This window comes from Perissodus microlepis, chromosome 23 (genome assembly GCF_051167445.1).
Source record: "Perissodus microlepis isolate ML-2025 ecotype Zambia chromosome 23, ASM5116744v1, whole genome shotgun sequence".
NCBI lineage: Eukaryota > Metazoa > Chordata > Actinopteri > Cichliformes > Cichlidae > Perissodus > Perissodus microlepis.
This window is the reverse complement of record NC_140482.1, coordinates 4,641,070-4,656,648: the sequence shown is the minus strand read 5'-3', so window position 1 is coordinate 4,656,648 and position 15,579 is coordinate 4,641,070. Positions and strand designations below refer to the sequence as shown.

The window sequence follows — 15,579 nt, the reverse complement described above, 5'->3', positions numbered from 1 at the left end:
TATGTGTATATAGGGCAATCGTGGCTCAAGAGTTCGCAGTTCATCCTGTAATTGGAAGGTTGCCAGATTGAGCCCCGCCTCCGACAGTCTCGGTCGTTGTGTCCCTGGGCAAGACACTTCACCCGTTGCCTACTGGTGGTGGTCAGAGGGCCCGGTGGCGCCAGTGTCCGGCAGCCTCGCCTCTGTCAGTGCGCCCCAGGGCAGCTGTGGCTACAATGTAGCTGCCATCACCAGTGTGTGAATGTGTGAATGACTGAATGTAGTGTAAAGCTCTTTGGGGTCCTTGGGGACTAAGTAAAGCGCTGTACAAATACAGGCCATTTACTGTGCGTGTGTTTATGCTCAAGTGTATGAATAAATTAGTCAGTATTAAACAGTTGCAATTTAAACAGTAGAAGAGTGGCACTATATTTATATATTTATAAAGAATTTCAAACAACAATTAATTGATGCTCAAAGCAGGTTTATTTAATTAATATTCAGATTTCCAATTAGTTCCGAATTCATTCAGCAGCAAATCACATCACCAGTCACTTCAAGGCTGTATGTATTATTGTAAGGTAGACCCTACAATAATACATACAGAGAACCCAACAATCATATGACCCCCTATGAGCAAGCACTTTGGCGACAGTGGGAAGGAAAAACTCCCTTTTTACAGGAAGAAACCTCCAGCAGAACCAGGCTCAGGTTGGGGCGGCCATCTGCTGCGACCGGTTGGGGTGAGAGAAGGAAGACGTTTGTTGTAGGTCTGATTGAAGGACTGATGTGATGGTAAGTTGTCTGCTGCTCCGCTTTGAATATTGAGAGATTAGTTGATGGATTTCAAGCCAAATTGTGCCCAAGTTTAAGACCATATTCATTGGTTGTTTTTGTTGATGTTATTGTTTTGGGCTTTTTTTCCACAAGAATTTCTAGCTCCCCTAGAATTCTGGCCACCCAAACGATGATTGCTGCTGAGAGAGCACAAGGTTTTGTCCCCCTGTGTTATTCATATCAGTGCAGGGGGTTCTCCTTGAGAGGCGAGGGTCGAAAAAGGGATGCTTCAGAACCTCCGAGGGTGTTATGCGCTGATTTGCATCCAAGGCCAACATTTCTTTGATTAGCCTTACAAATAATGATTGGCCATTTTCCGGTCCTCGCCTAACCTTCAGCAGTTGTTCGAGGTCATCGAGACGCTTAAGTTTTATCCATCGAGTTTCCTTGGATCGATAATCTGTCTCGTATTGAAATTGTTCTGGGGTCTTAAATGTCCAGCGCTGTTCGTTGTAGTTATCCTCGATGAAATAGCAGTCAGTGTAGAAGCCAGACTTTAGAAGATGATCTGGTAGCTGACCCTGAGTTTCAATTATGAATTTCAAAACATCATAATCGTCTTCCCCAGGATAGAGAGGCACCCCTGTAGCAAGCTCCACAGCTACCAGCCCCAGAGACCACATGTCAATTGCTTCATCGTATGGAATGCCAAGCATAACCTCAGGTGCACAATAACCAACCGTCCCCACACGGTCACCAGGAATCACTGCAGAAGCAGGACATGCGAGGCCAAAGTCTATGAGTTTGACTTTGACGGGAGACTCACTGCGGTTCACAACCATGATGTTTCCAGGTTTGAGGTCAGCATGAACTATTCCCACAGAACCCAGGTGGAACAGAGCATTTGCGAGCTGATGCAAAATTGGCCTGAGTTCTCTCATTGGGAGACCCCGGTTATTCCGGTCCCCAATGTAGTCCCACAGGCTTTGGTCGAGGAGTTCGAAATTCAAGCAAATGCGCTCTCCATCGAGGAAATAGCCGTTCCATTCGACAATGTTGCACCTGTCTGGATCCAAGCGTCGTAGCTGCTCCAGGATGAAAATTTCCAGTTTTGCCTGGAGCAGAATTTCAGGGTCGCTCTTGTTGACTTTAATAGCAACAGTTTGGTTCTTTTTTGTATCGCGACATCTGGTTACCAAACCAAAGCCTCCTTCTCCAAGGAAGGCCTCTACCACGTGGTGATCTCCTAAAATGGTCCCTTCCGTTATTTGAAGATCATCTTCAGAGGCAGATGGTTTGGCTGAGGTGTTGATGTCTCCTTTTTGAGGAAATTCAACTGAGTTTTGGAAACTGCAGCTGAATTTTTGCGATCCCTGACTTTTCCAGCTTGAAGGCTGCTGAGAGAGCACAAGGAGTTCTCCCCCTGTGCTATTCATGTCAGTGCAGGGGGTTCTCCTTGAGAGGCGAGGGTCGAAAAAGGGATGCTTCAGAACCTCCGAGGGTGTTATGCGCCGATTTGCATCCAAGGCCAACATTTCTTTGATTAGCCTTACAAATAATGTTTGGCCATTTTCCGGTCCTCGCCTAACTTTCAGCAGTTGTTCGAGGTCATCGAGACACTTAAGTTTTATCGATCGAGTTTCCTTGGATCGATAATCTGTCTCGTATTGAAATTGTTCTGGGGTCTTAAATGTCCAGCGCTGTTCGTTGTAGTTATCCTCGATGAAATAGCAGTCAGTGTACAAGCCAGACTCTAGAAGATGATCTGGTAGCTGACCCTGAGTTTCAATTATGAATTTCAAAACATCATAATCGTCTTCCCCAGGATAGAGAGGCACCCCTGTAGCAAGCTCCACAGCTACCAGCCCCAGAGACCACATGTCAATTGCTTCATCATATGAAGTGCCAAGCATAATCTCAGGGGCACAATAACCAATTGTCCCCACAGCACCACCAGGAATCACTGCAGAAGCAGGACATGCGATGCCAAAGTCTATAAGTTTGACTTTGACAGGAGACTCACTGCGGTTCACAACCATGATGTTGACAGGTTTGAGGTCAGCATGAACTATTCCCACAGAACCCAGGTGGAACAGAGCATTTGCGAGCTGATGCAAAATTGGCCTGATTTCTCTCATTGGGAGACCTTGGTTATTCCGGTCCCCTATGTAGTCTGACAGGCTTTGGTCGAGGAGTTCGAAATTCAAGCAAATGCGCTCTCCATCGAGGAAATAGCCGTTCCATTCGACAATGTTGCACCTGTCTGGATCCAAGCGTCGTAGCTGCTCCAGGATGAAAAGTTCCAGTTTTGCCTGGAGCAGAATTTCAGGGTCGCTTTTGTTGACTTTGATAGCAACAGTTTGGTTCTTTTTTGTATCGCGACATTTCGTTACGACACCAAAGCTTCCTTCTCCAAGGAAAGCCTCCACCACGTGGTGATCTCCCAAAATGGTCCCTTTAGATATTTCAAGCTCATCTGAGCCGAAGGATGGGTTGGCTGACATGGTGTAATGTGTCTGTTTGCGCTGTAAATTGGTGAGAAACAAAACTGAACTTGTTTTGGTTTCTCCTGTAAATTGCTCTCAAAACTTCTCGAAAGGGTTTTAGTTGCTGCAGGTCAACGTCCGTTAAGCATAAAGTAACAGGTGAGCGCTCCTATTTATGGGTTTTGGGATCAAAGCAAAGTTATGACGTCAGAAAAGATCGAAGCAAAGTTACCACTCAAAAGCGATCGAAGCGTTCTAATATGTGCGCATGCGCACATATTAGAAGCGATCGAAGCGATTCTAATATGTGCGCATGCGCACACACCTGCTTGTTTGTGTAATATTGTTCACACTAAATTTGACCCTAATCAATTTAATATCAGTCAGTCAAAGAAAATGTCAGTTTTGGAAAATTTTAAAATGACATAACTGACAGTTAAAACATTTTTTGTTCATGTATTTGTATTGTTTTCGGGGGTTTTTTGCATACCATGTCAAGCTTTTCTGTATATAGTCATGTCGTAGATTTCGGAGCAAACAAGAAATTGAATTGGATTTTAATATCGCAGTGCTTGGATTTCGGATTTGGTGCTTAAAACTTCTTGAAACTGTAACCGTATTTCATTCACCACAAATAACTATCTGATTGAATAGTTTTCTTATCAGATAGAGAAATAAAATGAGTCGCAAAGTCTAAAAGCAACATTTCTCTGCCTGGGCTGTACCTCTGCACGTTAGTCTGTTTCAATGTGTGACCCCCCACCCCCTCCCTGATCAGTCGGGGGTGAGTGCACTAATGTGCCTGGAGGCCGTTTTAATGAGTGTTTGCTGGAAAACGAAAAATACAAGAAGGATTTGTACGTTTTCACAACGGGGGAGTTGCGTAAGTACTAGTAAATAATTTTCTCGAGTGTGTACGTTACACATGTTATTTTTAAAAAATTGGTATTATTATTTTGCTAGCTAGCAAACTCGCGGGATAAAGGATTGAAGTGCACTCAGTGCGATACAATACGGTGCCGCTATTCTAACAGTTAGTTATTGCAGGGTAACTTGTAGAATATGCTGTGAATTTAACCAAGATTACACAGCAGTAGCAGTAATACGAGTTACTTCCCTCAAGTGAAAGCGTTAAACGTTAGCCCGATGCTTAACTAGCCAACGTCAGGCTTTCTGATTGAAGGCTAAAAGCGACGTTGTCACCAAGTAAACAGAATATTGATGATATTTTTGTGTATTGCTGCAGCTTTTTCAAGTATTAACCTGGTGTCTTTGGGAACACCTTAGGGGGAAATGACGGTAATATGACTGAACCATATGGGAACAAAGAATAGGCACTTTTTTGTGCTACCGAAGTTTCCTCCTTTCATTCAAAATCTGTTTATCATTAAACAATTTAAACATAATGGCTTCAAGCTCACATTGAGGCCTGTGGGGCACTATCAGCCACTGAGACAGTAGACAAGTGACTATTTCACACTTTAAGGCTGCCTGTTTATTTAAGGGAGATGAACAGTACATTATAACTGTACATAATAATATCAATGATGATAGATTAAATAAATAGGTTTTTGAAAGACGCTTGTGCATTTTTAAAGTCTAAAGTGTTGAATTGATCTGAGTATGTCATCTGTTCAAAGCCTCTCCCAGTCAGTGCTGTTCTCTATGCCTGTCTTACTCTACATGATGTTATTAGCACAAACACTTTAAAGGTGATAATTAGGTCTACAACAATAACACAGACTGCAATGTAGTTAAGCGTCTTACAGTTAGTTTTGAATGAATGAACTTAAAAAACAACACAAGCAAAGATCTGTCTCCTCCTGTTTTTTGTGTCACATAAGAAAGAAGCATCAATATCTGATGAGAAGACTTATTCATTTGGCCTTTCACGTGGTCTTACTCAGGTGATGCGAAGTGAAATATGCATCCTTTTTATGGTAATGTGCTGGAAAAGTTTGAAAATGGACATTAAACGTGCTTACAAAGTGCTTGAATTTGACCCTGAAAGGTGTATGAACCCAGAAAAAGTCACACTTGGACTAAAAAACTCTCATAGCAAGTTAATCATATTCAGTTGATTTGATGCTTTCAGCACAAAATTTAGCCACACAGTCAGGACAGCGTCTGATTTGCCTTCATCGGTAAACGTGTTTATGCAGTACATAGTAACAGTGTGGCTGAGTCCTCTGGTTCAAATCAGTTCCAGTACATTTGGAGATGTAAGTCTTAACCTTTCACATGCATCGGGAAGGAAAATACAACCAACATTTAAATGTCTTAATTCAATTTATTTTAAGTGTCTTAATGAGCTGCTGCATGTGAAAGTTAGCAACCGTTGATTTTACTGGCCAACAGTTACTCAGTGTTAGCTCATTACTCTTTACTCTGAGTTGTTGGAAGAAAGCTTGTCTGTTGTTGGTTTATCTGATTCCTGAGCGTTTGTGTTTGTGCTCAGCCAAAGACGTTGTTCTTTTAAAATGATGAAGCAGCTCCGCTCTCTATAGTATTTATTTGTTGGAGGGAATGTGTTTTGATCATCCTCATGTTCATTTCCAACATGATATTCTTATTCTTGGACTCTACTAGAGTAGCTTTGCATGCTTCTTTATCTTAAACGAAGCTCCTCTTTTTCTCCTCTGCCTGAAAAACAGGGGTTGTGCCTTTAAGCTAACTTTACTCTTATTGGTTGATATTAAAAAGACTTGCTATTAATGATCAAGGCTTTTTTAATATCATGGATCGGGTGTTCTTTTTCTTCATGCTTTTTTCTGGGGTCTATGATGGATATTTTTGCATAAATTAAGATCTGATTAAAAATATTAGTCTCACACGTTGCATTAATTTCATTCAAAAGTGAGTCAGGTAGGTGTTAAGTAGAAATACAGCAGAATAGTGAAATTAATCTTGTATTTATCGTCTAATCTTGATCACATGTTCAGCGCTCGTAAAAATATATTTGGAAAACAAAAATATTTGTGCTTATTATTTAGTTTATTTATTACAGAGGAAAAAAACATGACACTCTTCCTCACCACTTCCATTCAACCTCTTTCCTCAGGACTCATTTTAAGCTGCGTACAGAAGGATTCAATCAGTCTGCAGAACACACACATGCATCTGCTTCAGTGGCAATGAATGAAAACATCTGGCTGTGTTATCATGCATACTGAAATAGGAAAATAAAGTAAGATGAATGAGTTGAGCGCTCTGAGCTGGATGTCTTTCTGAAGTACAACTCTCCTGCCTCTGAGCTTCATGTGAAATGTCTTTACTTGCTCAAATTTAATCTCGTAAAAGTCGATCATAAAACTTATGAAAGCGTGTCTAACTTCCTGGGATCTAACTCATTTTAGATATTTGTTTCTATGTGCTGCGTGTGTTATTTGTTATTCAGATGTGAAGTTTAAAAAGGTTTAGCTGAGTCTTCATTTAATAAATGTTATTTCTGGGGTTTTGTTTTGCTTGCTAATCGTCGATACTGTGACGGTGTGTCACTGTACAGATCCTCCAGGGAAAATGTTTTTGTTTTTTCACATTTTGACTGTTGTGATTCATTATTTCCACCTTTCAATCTTTCCCGTTTCATTATCTAACACACACATTATTCTCTCCCACTGCGCTCCGACTTTTTAATTCTTTCAAAAAAACATTTGATCTGCACAGTACTGCCGAAGTGCAGCGATACATTGTGAAGTGCACATTTCCATTTCTCATACAGTACCGAGCAAAAGTCTTGAACCACCCCCTTACTTTTTCATGTTTTGCCAGGTCAGTCTGTGTTAACGGTGTTATTAACTGCATTCTTCAACTAAAGAAGTGAGAACAAATGATGTGGGGTCTTGTTTTTTTGCAATAGGCTGCAAGTAAATGTGTAAAGATACAATTTCAAATTGGTTCTTTGTTAAGTTTTCTGGTCCTTTCCGTGACTTAGGTGTCTGTTTATGTTTGAATGTTTCAGAGATTAATGTGAAGGGTCTTAACAGACAAAAACTGGTCAAATACAAGCCCTGGATTAAAAATCAGAAACACTTTAAAAAGCCTGGAGAGCTATTCCTTAATACCACTTTAAAGATTACAGGGAAGTCCGGATCCCTGGAAGCAAATGAGGGATGGCTCAAGACTTTTGCACAGTGCTGTACATGTCATGTTCCCTGTTTTATAGCTCAGCTCAAACTGACACGTTCTCACTAACTGCTTCTCATTTTCTCCACAGTAAACTTTGACCACTTCCAGATACTGCGGGCCATCGGGAAAGGAAGCTTTGGAAAGGTAATGCGGCCTCCATTTTTCACGCGACTTGTATATTGTTTGCCCTTAATTACCCACCACAGTCGTCATCTCTAAAGAATCGGTGCAAGCGAAGCGAAATGTGCTGGGATTACACTTTAGTTCTCGTGTGCTGCTGTTATTTAATAACAGTTATAAATGCAGCTTATGTAATTATTTCTATAAAGTCAGTTAGAGGAGAGCCGATTTATATTTCATCTCACTCAATCTAGGTGGGAATTTTGACCCCACGTCTCAATTTAATTACACAGCAGCAAAATTCTGCGGCTCTATTTGTCATCGCGCTCAACGGTTGGGCTGAAGGCAGGAGGAGAACTTAGTGTGTGTGTGTGTGTGTGTGTGCTGCATTTTGTGAGACCAAATTACCCACAGCTCTTTTCAACCTTGTCACAGGTGCCAAAATCACCGCTGGTGGCCATTGTTGATAAAACCGTCATTTTGGATTAACTTGTGGGCCATTTTCTTTCACCTCCTGCCGAAGAATTCCTTTGTGTACACATTGAACGTCTGGATGAGACTTCAGTAATGAATTCAGGACTGTGTGTGTGTGAGATACACAATTGGGGCTCCAGAGATTGGAATAGTTTACCTTCATTTTAAATATCACTGCCCTGTGCACATTGTCGGCTTTAAAATTCAAACTTAAAGAGTTTGTAAGTAAACTGGCTGAGATGAGACAGACGATGCACCGGGTCCTCGTCTGAGTGCTGGCTTTCAGTTGTGCTGTCTCTCTTCCCCAGCCATGCACACACAGACACTGTGCTACACTTACACAGTGAGACAGATGCTCACAGAGACGTCCAGATACATTTTGTCCTTGCTGGAGGTCATCTTGTGTGTGTTTTTTGGCCCACTGTGGCCTCACACCGAGCTCCTGCTGTTTTTTGAACACTTTAACAGCTAACAACTTTTAGCTTCCTGTTGAACACACTTAAGTGGGGGAGGTGTTATTATTAGTGGTAAATGATTTGTGTATTTGTTGGATGCACCTCAGAGCAACAGGAAACATGACACGACACGCTCCAGTAACCTGCAGTCTTTACAGTGAGGACACACAAACATTAACCCTCTGCTCCTTACAGAAACTCTCTAAATCCTTTAAGTTTCTTGACTGCCACTTGGAAAGTTGAAACTTCAGCTCCCTCCACAGATTTTCTACATTACTGATGTCTGGAGGTGGATCAGCTGTGAGAGGGCGCTGCTCTTGTGGCGACCTGCAGCAGGTGTTTATTGGCATTTTCTTTCTCTTTTTCTTTTTGTTTTTACCTTTGTTTTAACTCTGTTCTTAACCGTGGTTTTAACTTTTTATGAAGTTTATTTTGCCGAGATGGAGATCTTCTACACCTTAGTTTTATTGTTGTTGGCGATATTCACCTGGAGTCATTCACTCTCACTGACAATCACTTATACACGCGAGGAACTACTTGGATTACGGTGGTCCTGTTTGTCTATGTACGACTCTTCTAATGCTCGGACAGATGTGATTCTTGGTGAGGATTTATTTTCCCGGTCAAAGACTAATTTTGGAAAGCCCCGCCACTTGAGAAAACGCGGAAAGAAAGGCGGCGTGCGTCAGCGTGTAAGAAAACTTCGGAGGAAGAGTCGTGTTCCTCTGCCTTCTATGATTCTGGCCAATGTCCAATCTCTTAGGAACAAAACGGATGAATTACAAGGAAATGTGCTTCATCTACGGGAATACAGGGAGGCTTGTCTGATGGCGCTTACCGAGACGTGGCTGACCGATATGGACAGTGACACTTCACTGCAAATCAGCGGCTTTGGGACCCCTGTCAGATTGGATCGGAACTGTGGAGTAACACGCAAATCTCACGGAGGAGGGGTATGTTTGTATATCAACCAGGGCTGGTGTAATAACTTTACTGTGCGGGAGCGGTTGTGTCTTCCTGACATCGAGCTCCTTTCAGTATCTGTCAGGCCTTTTTACTTACCGAGGGAGTTCCCTCAAATTTTTGTCACTGTTGTTTACATTCATCCTAAAGCTGACGTTAAAGTTGCTGCCGACGCCATTTTTAAAGTGGTACACAATCTGCAGACTCTCTCACCGGATGCTCCTAATTTTATTCTTGGTGATTTTAACAATGTAATCTTAAGAAATCACTGAACAATTTCTTTCAATATGTCACTTGTCCTACAAGGAATAACAAAACGCTGGATTTGTGTTATGGACCGATTAAGGGGGCATATAAGTCTGTGGCCGGACCTGCGCTAGGTTCTTCGGATCACAATGTTATTCATCTCCTCCCTGCTTACAGATCTGTGATTAGGAGGGAGAAGGCCTGTGTGAAGCGGACTAATGTCTGGACAAAAGACAGTTGTGTTGCCCTTCAGGGGTGTTTTGATTGCACTGACTGGTCCTTGTTTCAAGAGAGCACTTCTGATTTGGATGAACTCACTGATGTGGTGTGTAGCTACATCTCTTTTTGCAAAGACTCTGTGGTTCCAGTCAGAGAATTTAAGACTTTCCCTAATAACAAACCGTGGCTCTCTAAAGATATTAAGGATCTGATTCTTAAAAGGAAAATTGCTTTTAACGAGGGAGACGTTCCCACTATGAGAATATTGAGGAAGGAGGTGAGGGCTGCAATAAAGATCGCCAAGATGAGGTACAGAAATAAGATTGAGGCAGAACTCAGCAGTAACAACCTCCAAAGAGCTTGGCTTGGTATGAAAACAATGGCAGGGCTACACACGAAAGGTAAAAGTAGCATTACCTTAGAAGGGTTTACCTCTGACAAACATCTGGCAGACAGTCTTAACAGTTTTTACCTTCGTTTTGAGAACTTTGACTGTTCTAGGCAGACCAGCACACTGAGGGAAAAGACTATCACTCCCCCATCAATTTGTATTGATGAGACGGGGGTAGCTAATCTTTTTAGACACACCAAAAGCAAGAGTCCTGGACCTGACAACATCTGTGGACAGGTACTGAGAACTTGTGCTGATCAGCTGAGTGGGATTTTTCACTATATCTTCTCACTTTCTTTAGAGCTACAGACGGTACCTAAGATTGGGAAACAAGCTGTCATTGTTCCTGTTGCTAAGGGCAGTTCTCCTAAGGCGCTGAATGATTTTAGGCCTGTGGCTCTGACTTCTTTAGTGATGAAGACATTTGAGAAGATAATTAAGAAGGAGATTTTAATGCAGGTTGAACACCATCTTGACCCCTTCCAGTTCGCCTATAGAGCAGGGAGAGGTGTGGAGGATGCTGCTGTCACACTCCTGCATCTTTTGTATAAGCATCTTGAGGCCCCCCACACCCATGCAAGATTATTATTTGCTGACTTTTCATCTGCATTTAATACAATTCAACCCTTCTTACTTGCTGACAGGCTTTACAATCATTTCAAGCTTGACACTAGTCTGGTCGGCTGGGTGACAGACTTTCTGATCAATAGGTCACAATGTGTGAGGGTGAATCATGTATTTTCTGATGTGCTCTCCTCCTCTACTGGATCACCCCAGGGTTGCTGCCTCTCTCCCCTTCTGTTCATTCTGTACACAAATGAGTGTTGCAGCAAATTCACGAACAGACACATCCTGAAGTTTGCTGACGACACAGTAATCGTCAGTCTTCTAGTGGGGGACGAGTCAGGCCATGGACAGGTTGTAGATGATTTTGTGAATTGGTGTGATGAGTCCTTCCTTTCACTTAATGTGTCAAAAACTAAAGACATGATTATTGATTTTAGGAAGTCCTCTTATAGCTCATCACCTACTATCATTAAAACTGCCGATATTGGGATCGTTGAGAGTTATAAATATCTAGGTGTGGTACTTGACCATAAACTGTGTTTTGAATCTCATGCTGATGCCACTACTAAAACAGTTCAACAAAGACTGTTCTTTTTAAGGAAAATGAGATCTTTTAATGTCTCATCTGAGATGTTGTCCTTGTTTTATAGAAGTTTTATCGAATCTGTGATGTCCTTTTGTATCGCTGCCTGGTTTGGTAACCTGACGGTGAAGAATAAGAATCGGTTGGGACTTCTGGTAAAAACTGCTAGCAAAATTTCAGGGCGCTGGCAAGATGGACTTTTGGCCATTTAAAATAGAAATGTGCTTAGAAAGGCTCATTCTATTATTAATTGTGTGAACCATCCACTTCACAGTGAGTTTGAGTTGTTGCCTTCCGGCCGCCGTTTTAGAGTACCTGTGAGGAGGACTCAAAGACTCCAGGTCTCTTTTATCCCTACTGCGTCTTGTCTCCTAAATGGCAAATAACTGTCCTTGAACTTTCTATCATTATTATTGTCATTATTATTTTATTGTATTGTTCTGTTTATTTTTATCCTCCTGCTGCTAAACTAATTTCCCCTTGTGGGACAATAAAGAAATTGAATTGAATTGAATTGGAGACTGACTAGACCACTGCGTGATCTTATAGCACTTCTCCATTAGTACATACTCAGATCAGCTTGCTGTGACTCAACTCATTTTCCATTACAATCAAGTACCACCTAATGTGCGTGGGGTCATTACAGCAAAGCGGCCCGATGTCCATGTTGTCATTTATAAGCAACACGAATGCCACAACAAAGGAAGACGTCGCAGCGATGATGTATCTGTGGCTTTTTGTCACACTTGGAAACCACGGTGTTGTGCAGCTATTTGCCTTGTTGCAGGGTTTTAAAAAAACTGCAGTTTTCATTTTAGTGAAAGACACCGTCTCATGACTCATTGAGTGCCGCGACTGACAAGCCAATCCGTGGCATGCAGTCTGACGATGTCACATTTCCTGACTGCTTGGAACCCCGACTAAGTCGTCCTGTAGCCCACATCATAATGTTTCCATCTCTCTGCTTGACTGCGGGGATGCTATTTTTTGCATCACACTCCTATTTCAAAAGGTCAGTTAAAGCCACATAATTGGAATTTCGTTTCATCTCCCCACAGCACTTTCTCCAAAGTCTTCCCTGAATCATTTAGATGTTCACTGGCACTTGAGATGGGCCTATACATGTTTCTCCTTGAACAGGTGGACCTTGGAAGTGCCGCAAGATTTTAGTCTGTTAAAAAAAAAACAGCTTAATTTTGTTATTTGTTTATGTCATGATTGCTGATATATTGATAGCAGTGATTGTAGGATAGAGATGTATGTACTGCAGTTATGTGTTAAACAATTCTCAAATCTCATATGTCTCATAACTTTTGAATTTTCTAACTCAGTCACAGAATTTGACTTTTACAACATGCAATTAGTTTTTTGTTATTTTAACCGGTCCCACTCAAACAGGACTATAAGACCCTCTGTGTGTTTACACAGTTTGTTCTGTGATTGCATCTTCTTGCTTCTTCTTGCTCCTAGCCTTTTTCTCTGAGTCAGAGAGACTGAGGTAGCTACCCTATGTTAGCCTAGCTTTCTATCACTGATGCTCTGTATGTATGCTGCTGCCTCTCGTCTCATGTTACTTAAAAAATTAACCCCACAGCTTCAATAACCTTATCTGAAAATCTCTCAGTGAAAGTTACGGTTGTAGGTTTGGAAACATTTTGGGGTAGCCAGTGTTAAATAGAGACAGTGCCACATTCTTTATCTAGTCATTGTAATGAAAGAAGCACATTTAAAAACTATATGAGAGTTTGCTTTTAACAAGCATGTAATGACTCTACTTAATTTAGGTAGTCTTAGGGAGTCAAACTGAAGGTAGCATTTTGTGGATGTTTTCCCTGCTGCCCGATCCCATCAGTCTCTTAAAGCATCATTTTTTATGTGCCCTGGTGTGACAGTGGTTTCATGGCGCTACAGGTTACCTGAGCACATCAGGTATATTACGGTTGAAAACGAGTGCCCGGCCTTCCAGTGGCTGGTCGACCCCTCGTGCACAGCTCAGGAGTCTAAACGACCCAGGGTCCCTGAGCAGTTATGGACATGTGTGTTTTTGGTGTGCTGTCCCTCGTTCTCCCTGCTTGCAGGTATATCTGTGTGTGTGTGTGTGTGTGTGGATGCCGGTGTTTCTGAGAGCACCTGTTTACAGGCACCTTCAGGCCTGGTGGGTGTGGCCCTGCCAGGTGGTTGGCCACACCTGAAGACCATCACACAGCTGATCAAGCCTTGTCGGAGGAGCTACTTAAGAATGCGGTGGCGCTCTCTCTGACGCTGGATCATTGCGTGACTTCACGTTAGTCTCTCGGCCAGTCAGTACGGATAGTCTGCCGCATTGTATGTGTCTTACGGCTGCCTGTTTGTTATCTCCCCAGGAGAAGCGTGGAGACGAGAGGGCAGCGAGCACGGGGTGCTCAGACACTGAGGAGCGGAGACAAGGAACACTAGCACTGGGAAGAGGACATTTCACGGGAGTCGGGAACGCACTGCGGATTTATTGTTATTTTCCATTCACTGTAAATAAACGCACTGCTTGCATTCAGAGCTCCGTGCCTGGCTCCTCCTTCCTCACATCCCCACGGTTGACGCTGGCCAACCGTGACAAATACCTTTTCTTAGATTCATTATTAGTTCAACATTGACAAATAGTAGTTGGCTAATATCAGGAGCCAAAAAGAAAACAAAAAACAAACGAAATAAATATTTCAGATGCTGAAAATAAATTATTACGGTTGTTTAAATTTACTGTCCGCAAGTTAGGTGTAATACATGTAGTCAATCTAATGAATCAATATTACATGTAAAAAGTACAGAGCTGAAAATAAAACTAAAATATAACGGTAAATGAACTGGTTCTTGTATAAAACTTTTCTACTCTCTACAACTTGCCTCATTCATGCACTCACTTTTTTCTATGCTTTTTCTCTGTAAGTGCTTTCTATCTAACAGTAATACGCATTCATCCTCCCGATGGATGCATCGGAGAGCAACTTGGGGTTGGTGTCTTGCCCAAGGATATTTGGCATGCAGGCTGGAGCAGGCGGGGATTGAACCAGCAACTTTCTGATTAGTAGGTTTCCTACCTGAGCTACAGAAACCCCAATTTGTGGTGCTCTGGAAACAACACGTTCTCATCCCAACAGGTAACGATGCTATGTGACAAATCATCGGTATGTGTAAATGTGTTTTTTGTTCTAATCATGAATCGCTTTGTAAAACAAGACCTGATAGGGTTAAGGTTAAAGTTATGGTTAGAGTTAATGTTAGGGATAGGGCTGGAATGGACGGCTGGAGCCTCTCCTCCAAGTGTGTGTTACTGCCGCGAACAGCATTCTGTTGTATTCTGTTGTATGCTTTTCTCTGTAAGCGCTTCGAGCCTGTACTTTTTTGCTTTAACTGAGTAATGAAGTTGAATCAGTACTTTAACTTTCACTGGAACAATAGTATTTTTACTTCTACTTAAGTAGAGAATGTCTGATCTTTTGCCAACTCTGGCTGTCTCTCAGTCTTGGAATACCCACTTGTTGTCCAGCGGTGTCCTGGGAATATGGGAACTAGACAGACTGGGGAAACAATGGGAGGAGACACAAAGATGGAATCACTTTTACCATCTTTTATGTATTTGCTGGTCGTCTTATTTCTTCTATTTTGCAAGCACAGTGTTGCAATCATTGTCTTTGTGGTACAATGACACAGGTAGAATGCAGGTGTTTTCATGTAACATGATGCCAGAAAGATGAGTAATGTGTTTTGAAGAGAAGATAAAACATCATGTTTGAACAAAGATAAGCAGCAGACACGTCTGTGTGTGAGTTATTCAGGTTCAGTAAGAAGGTAATATGTCTGCAGAATTTGTAATTCTTATGAAGATATTGCTTGTACAATAAACAAAATCCCTTTAACTTCTTCTGGAGAGTGTCTTTATATATTTAGCCATTTTGGGGCGATCCTTTATTTAGTAGTAACCCTGGTCGGGGATATATATCAGAGTTTACTTTCAGATATGAGCATTGTGCTACCTGTGGATGAATGAATTATTTATGTATTTATTTATTTTTTGAAAGACGGGCTCATGTAAAATATCTGAAAGTATGACAAAGCTCTCCTGTTACACTTTATGGACACCTGAGCTTCATGTCAGATTATAATATTATTCTATGCCATGTTAGACCCTTAATTAAAGATGGTGAATTATTATGTAGT

At 41.8% G+C, this 15,579-nt stretch overlaps 1 protein-coding gene and 1 long non-coding RNA gene across 2 annotated transcripts; one reads left to right on the top strand and one right to left on the bottom strand.

The window, feature by feature from the left end:
• Nucleotides 1-210: 210 nt before the first annotated feature.
• LOC146360795 (uncharacterized) lies at nt 211-3,433 on the bottom strand. The gene has a single exon (XM_084920823.1). It carries the CDS (start codon nt 3,258-3,260, stop codon nt 924-926), a length of 2,337 nt encoding a protein of 778 aa, XP_084776949.1. The 5' UTR covers nt 3,261-3,433; the 3' UTR covers nt 211-923.
• Nucleotides 3,434-7,251: 3,818 nt separating this feature from the next.
• LOC146360794 (uncharacterized) lies at nt 7,252-13,920 on the top strand. Its single transcript, XR_014799400.1, has 2 exons — nt 7,252-13,672; nt 13,752-13,920. It is a non-coding gene; the product is annotated as an uncharacterized LOC146360794 (long non-coding RNA).
• The last annotated feature ends 1,659 nt before the right edge of the window (nt 13,921-15,579 follow it).

Bases quoted from the DNA above. Each gene is read 5' to 3' on its own strand.
- LOC146360795 (XM_084920823.1), bottom strand. From the start codon at position 3,260: ATGTCAGCCAACCCATCCTTCGGCTCAGATGAGCTTGAAATATCTAAA.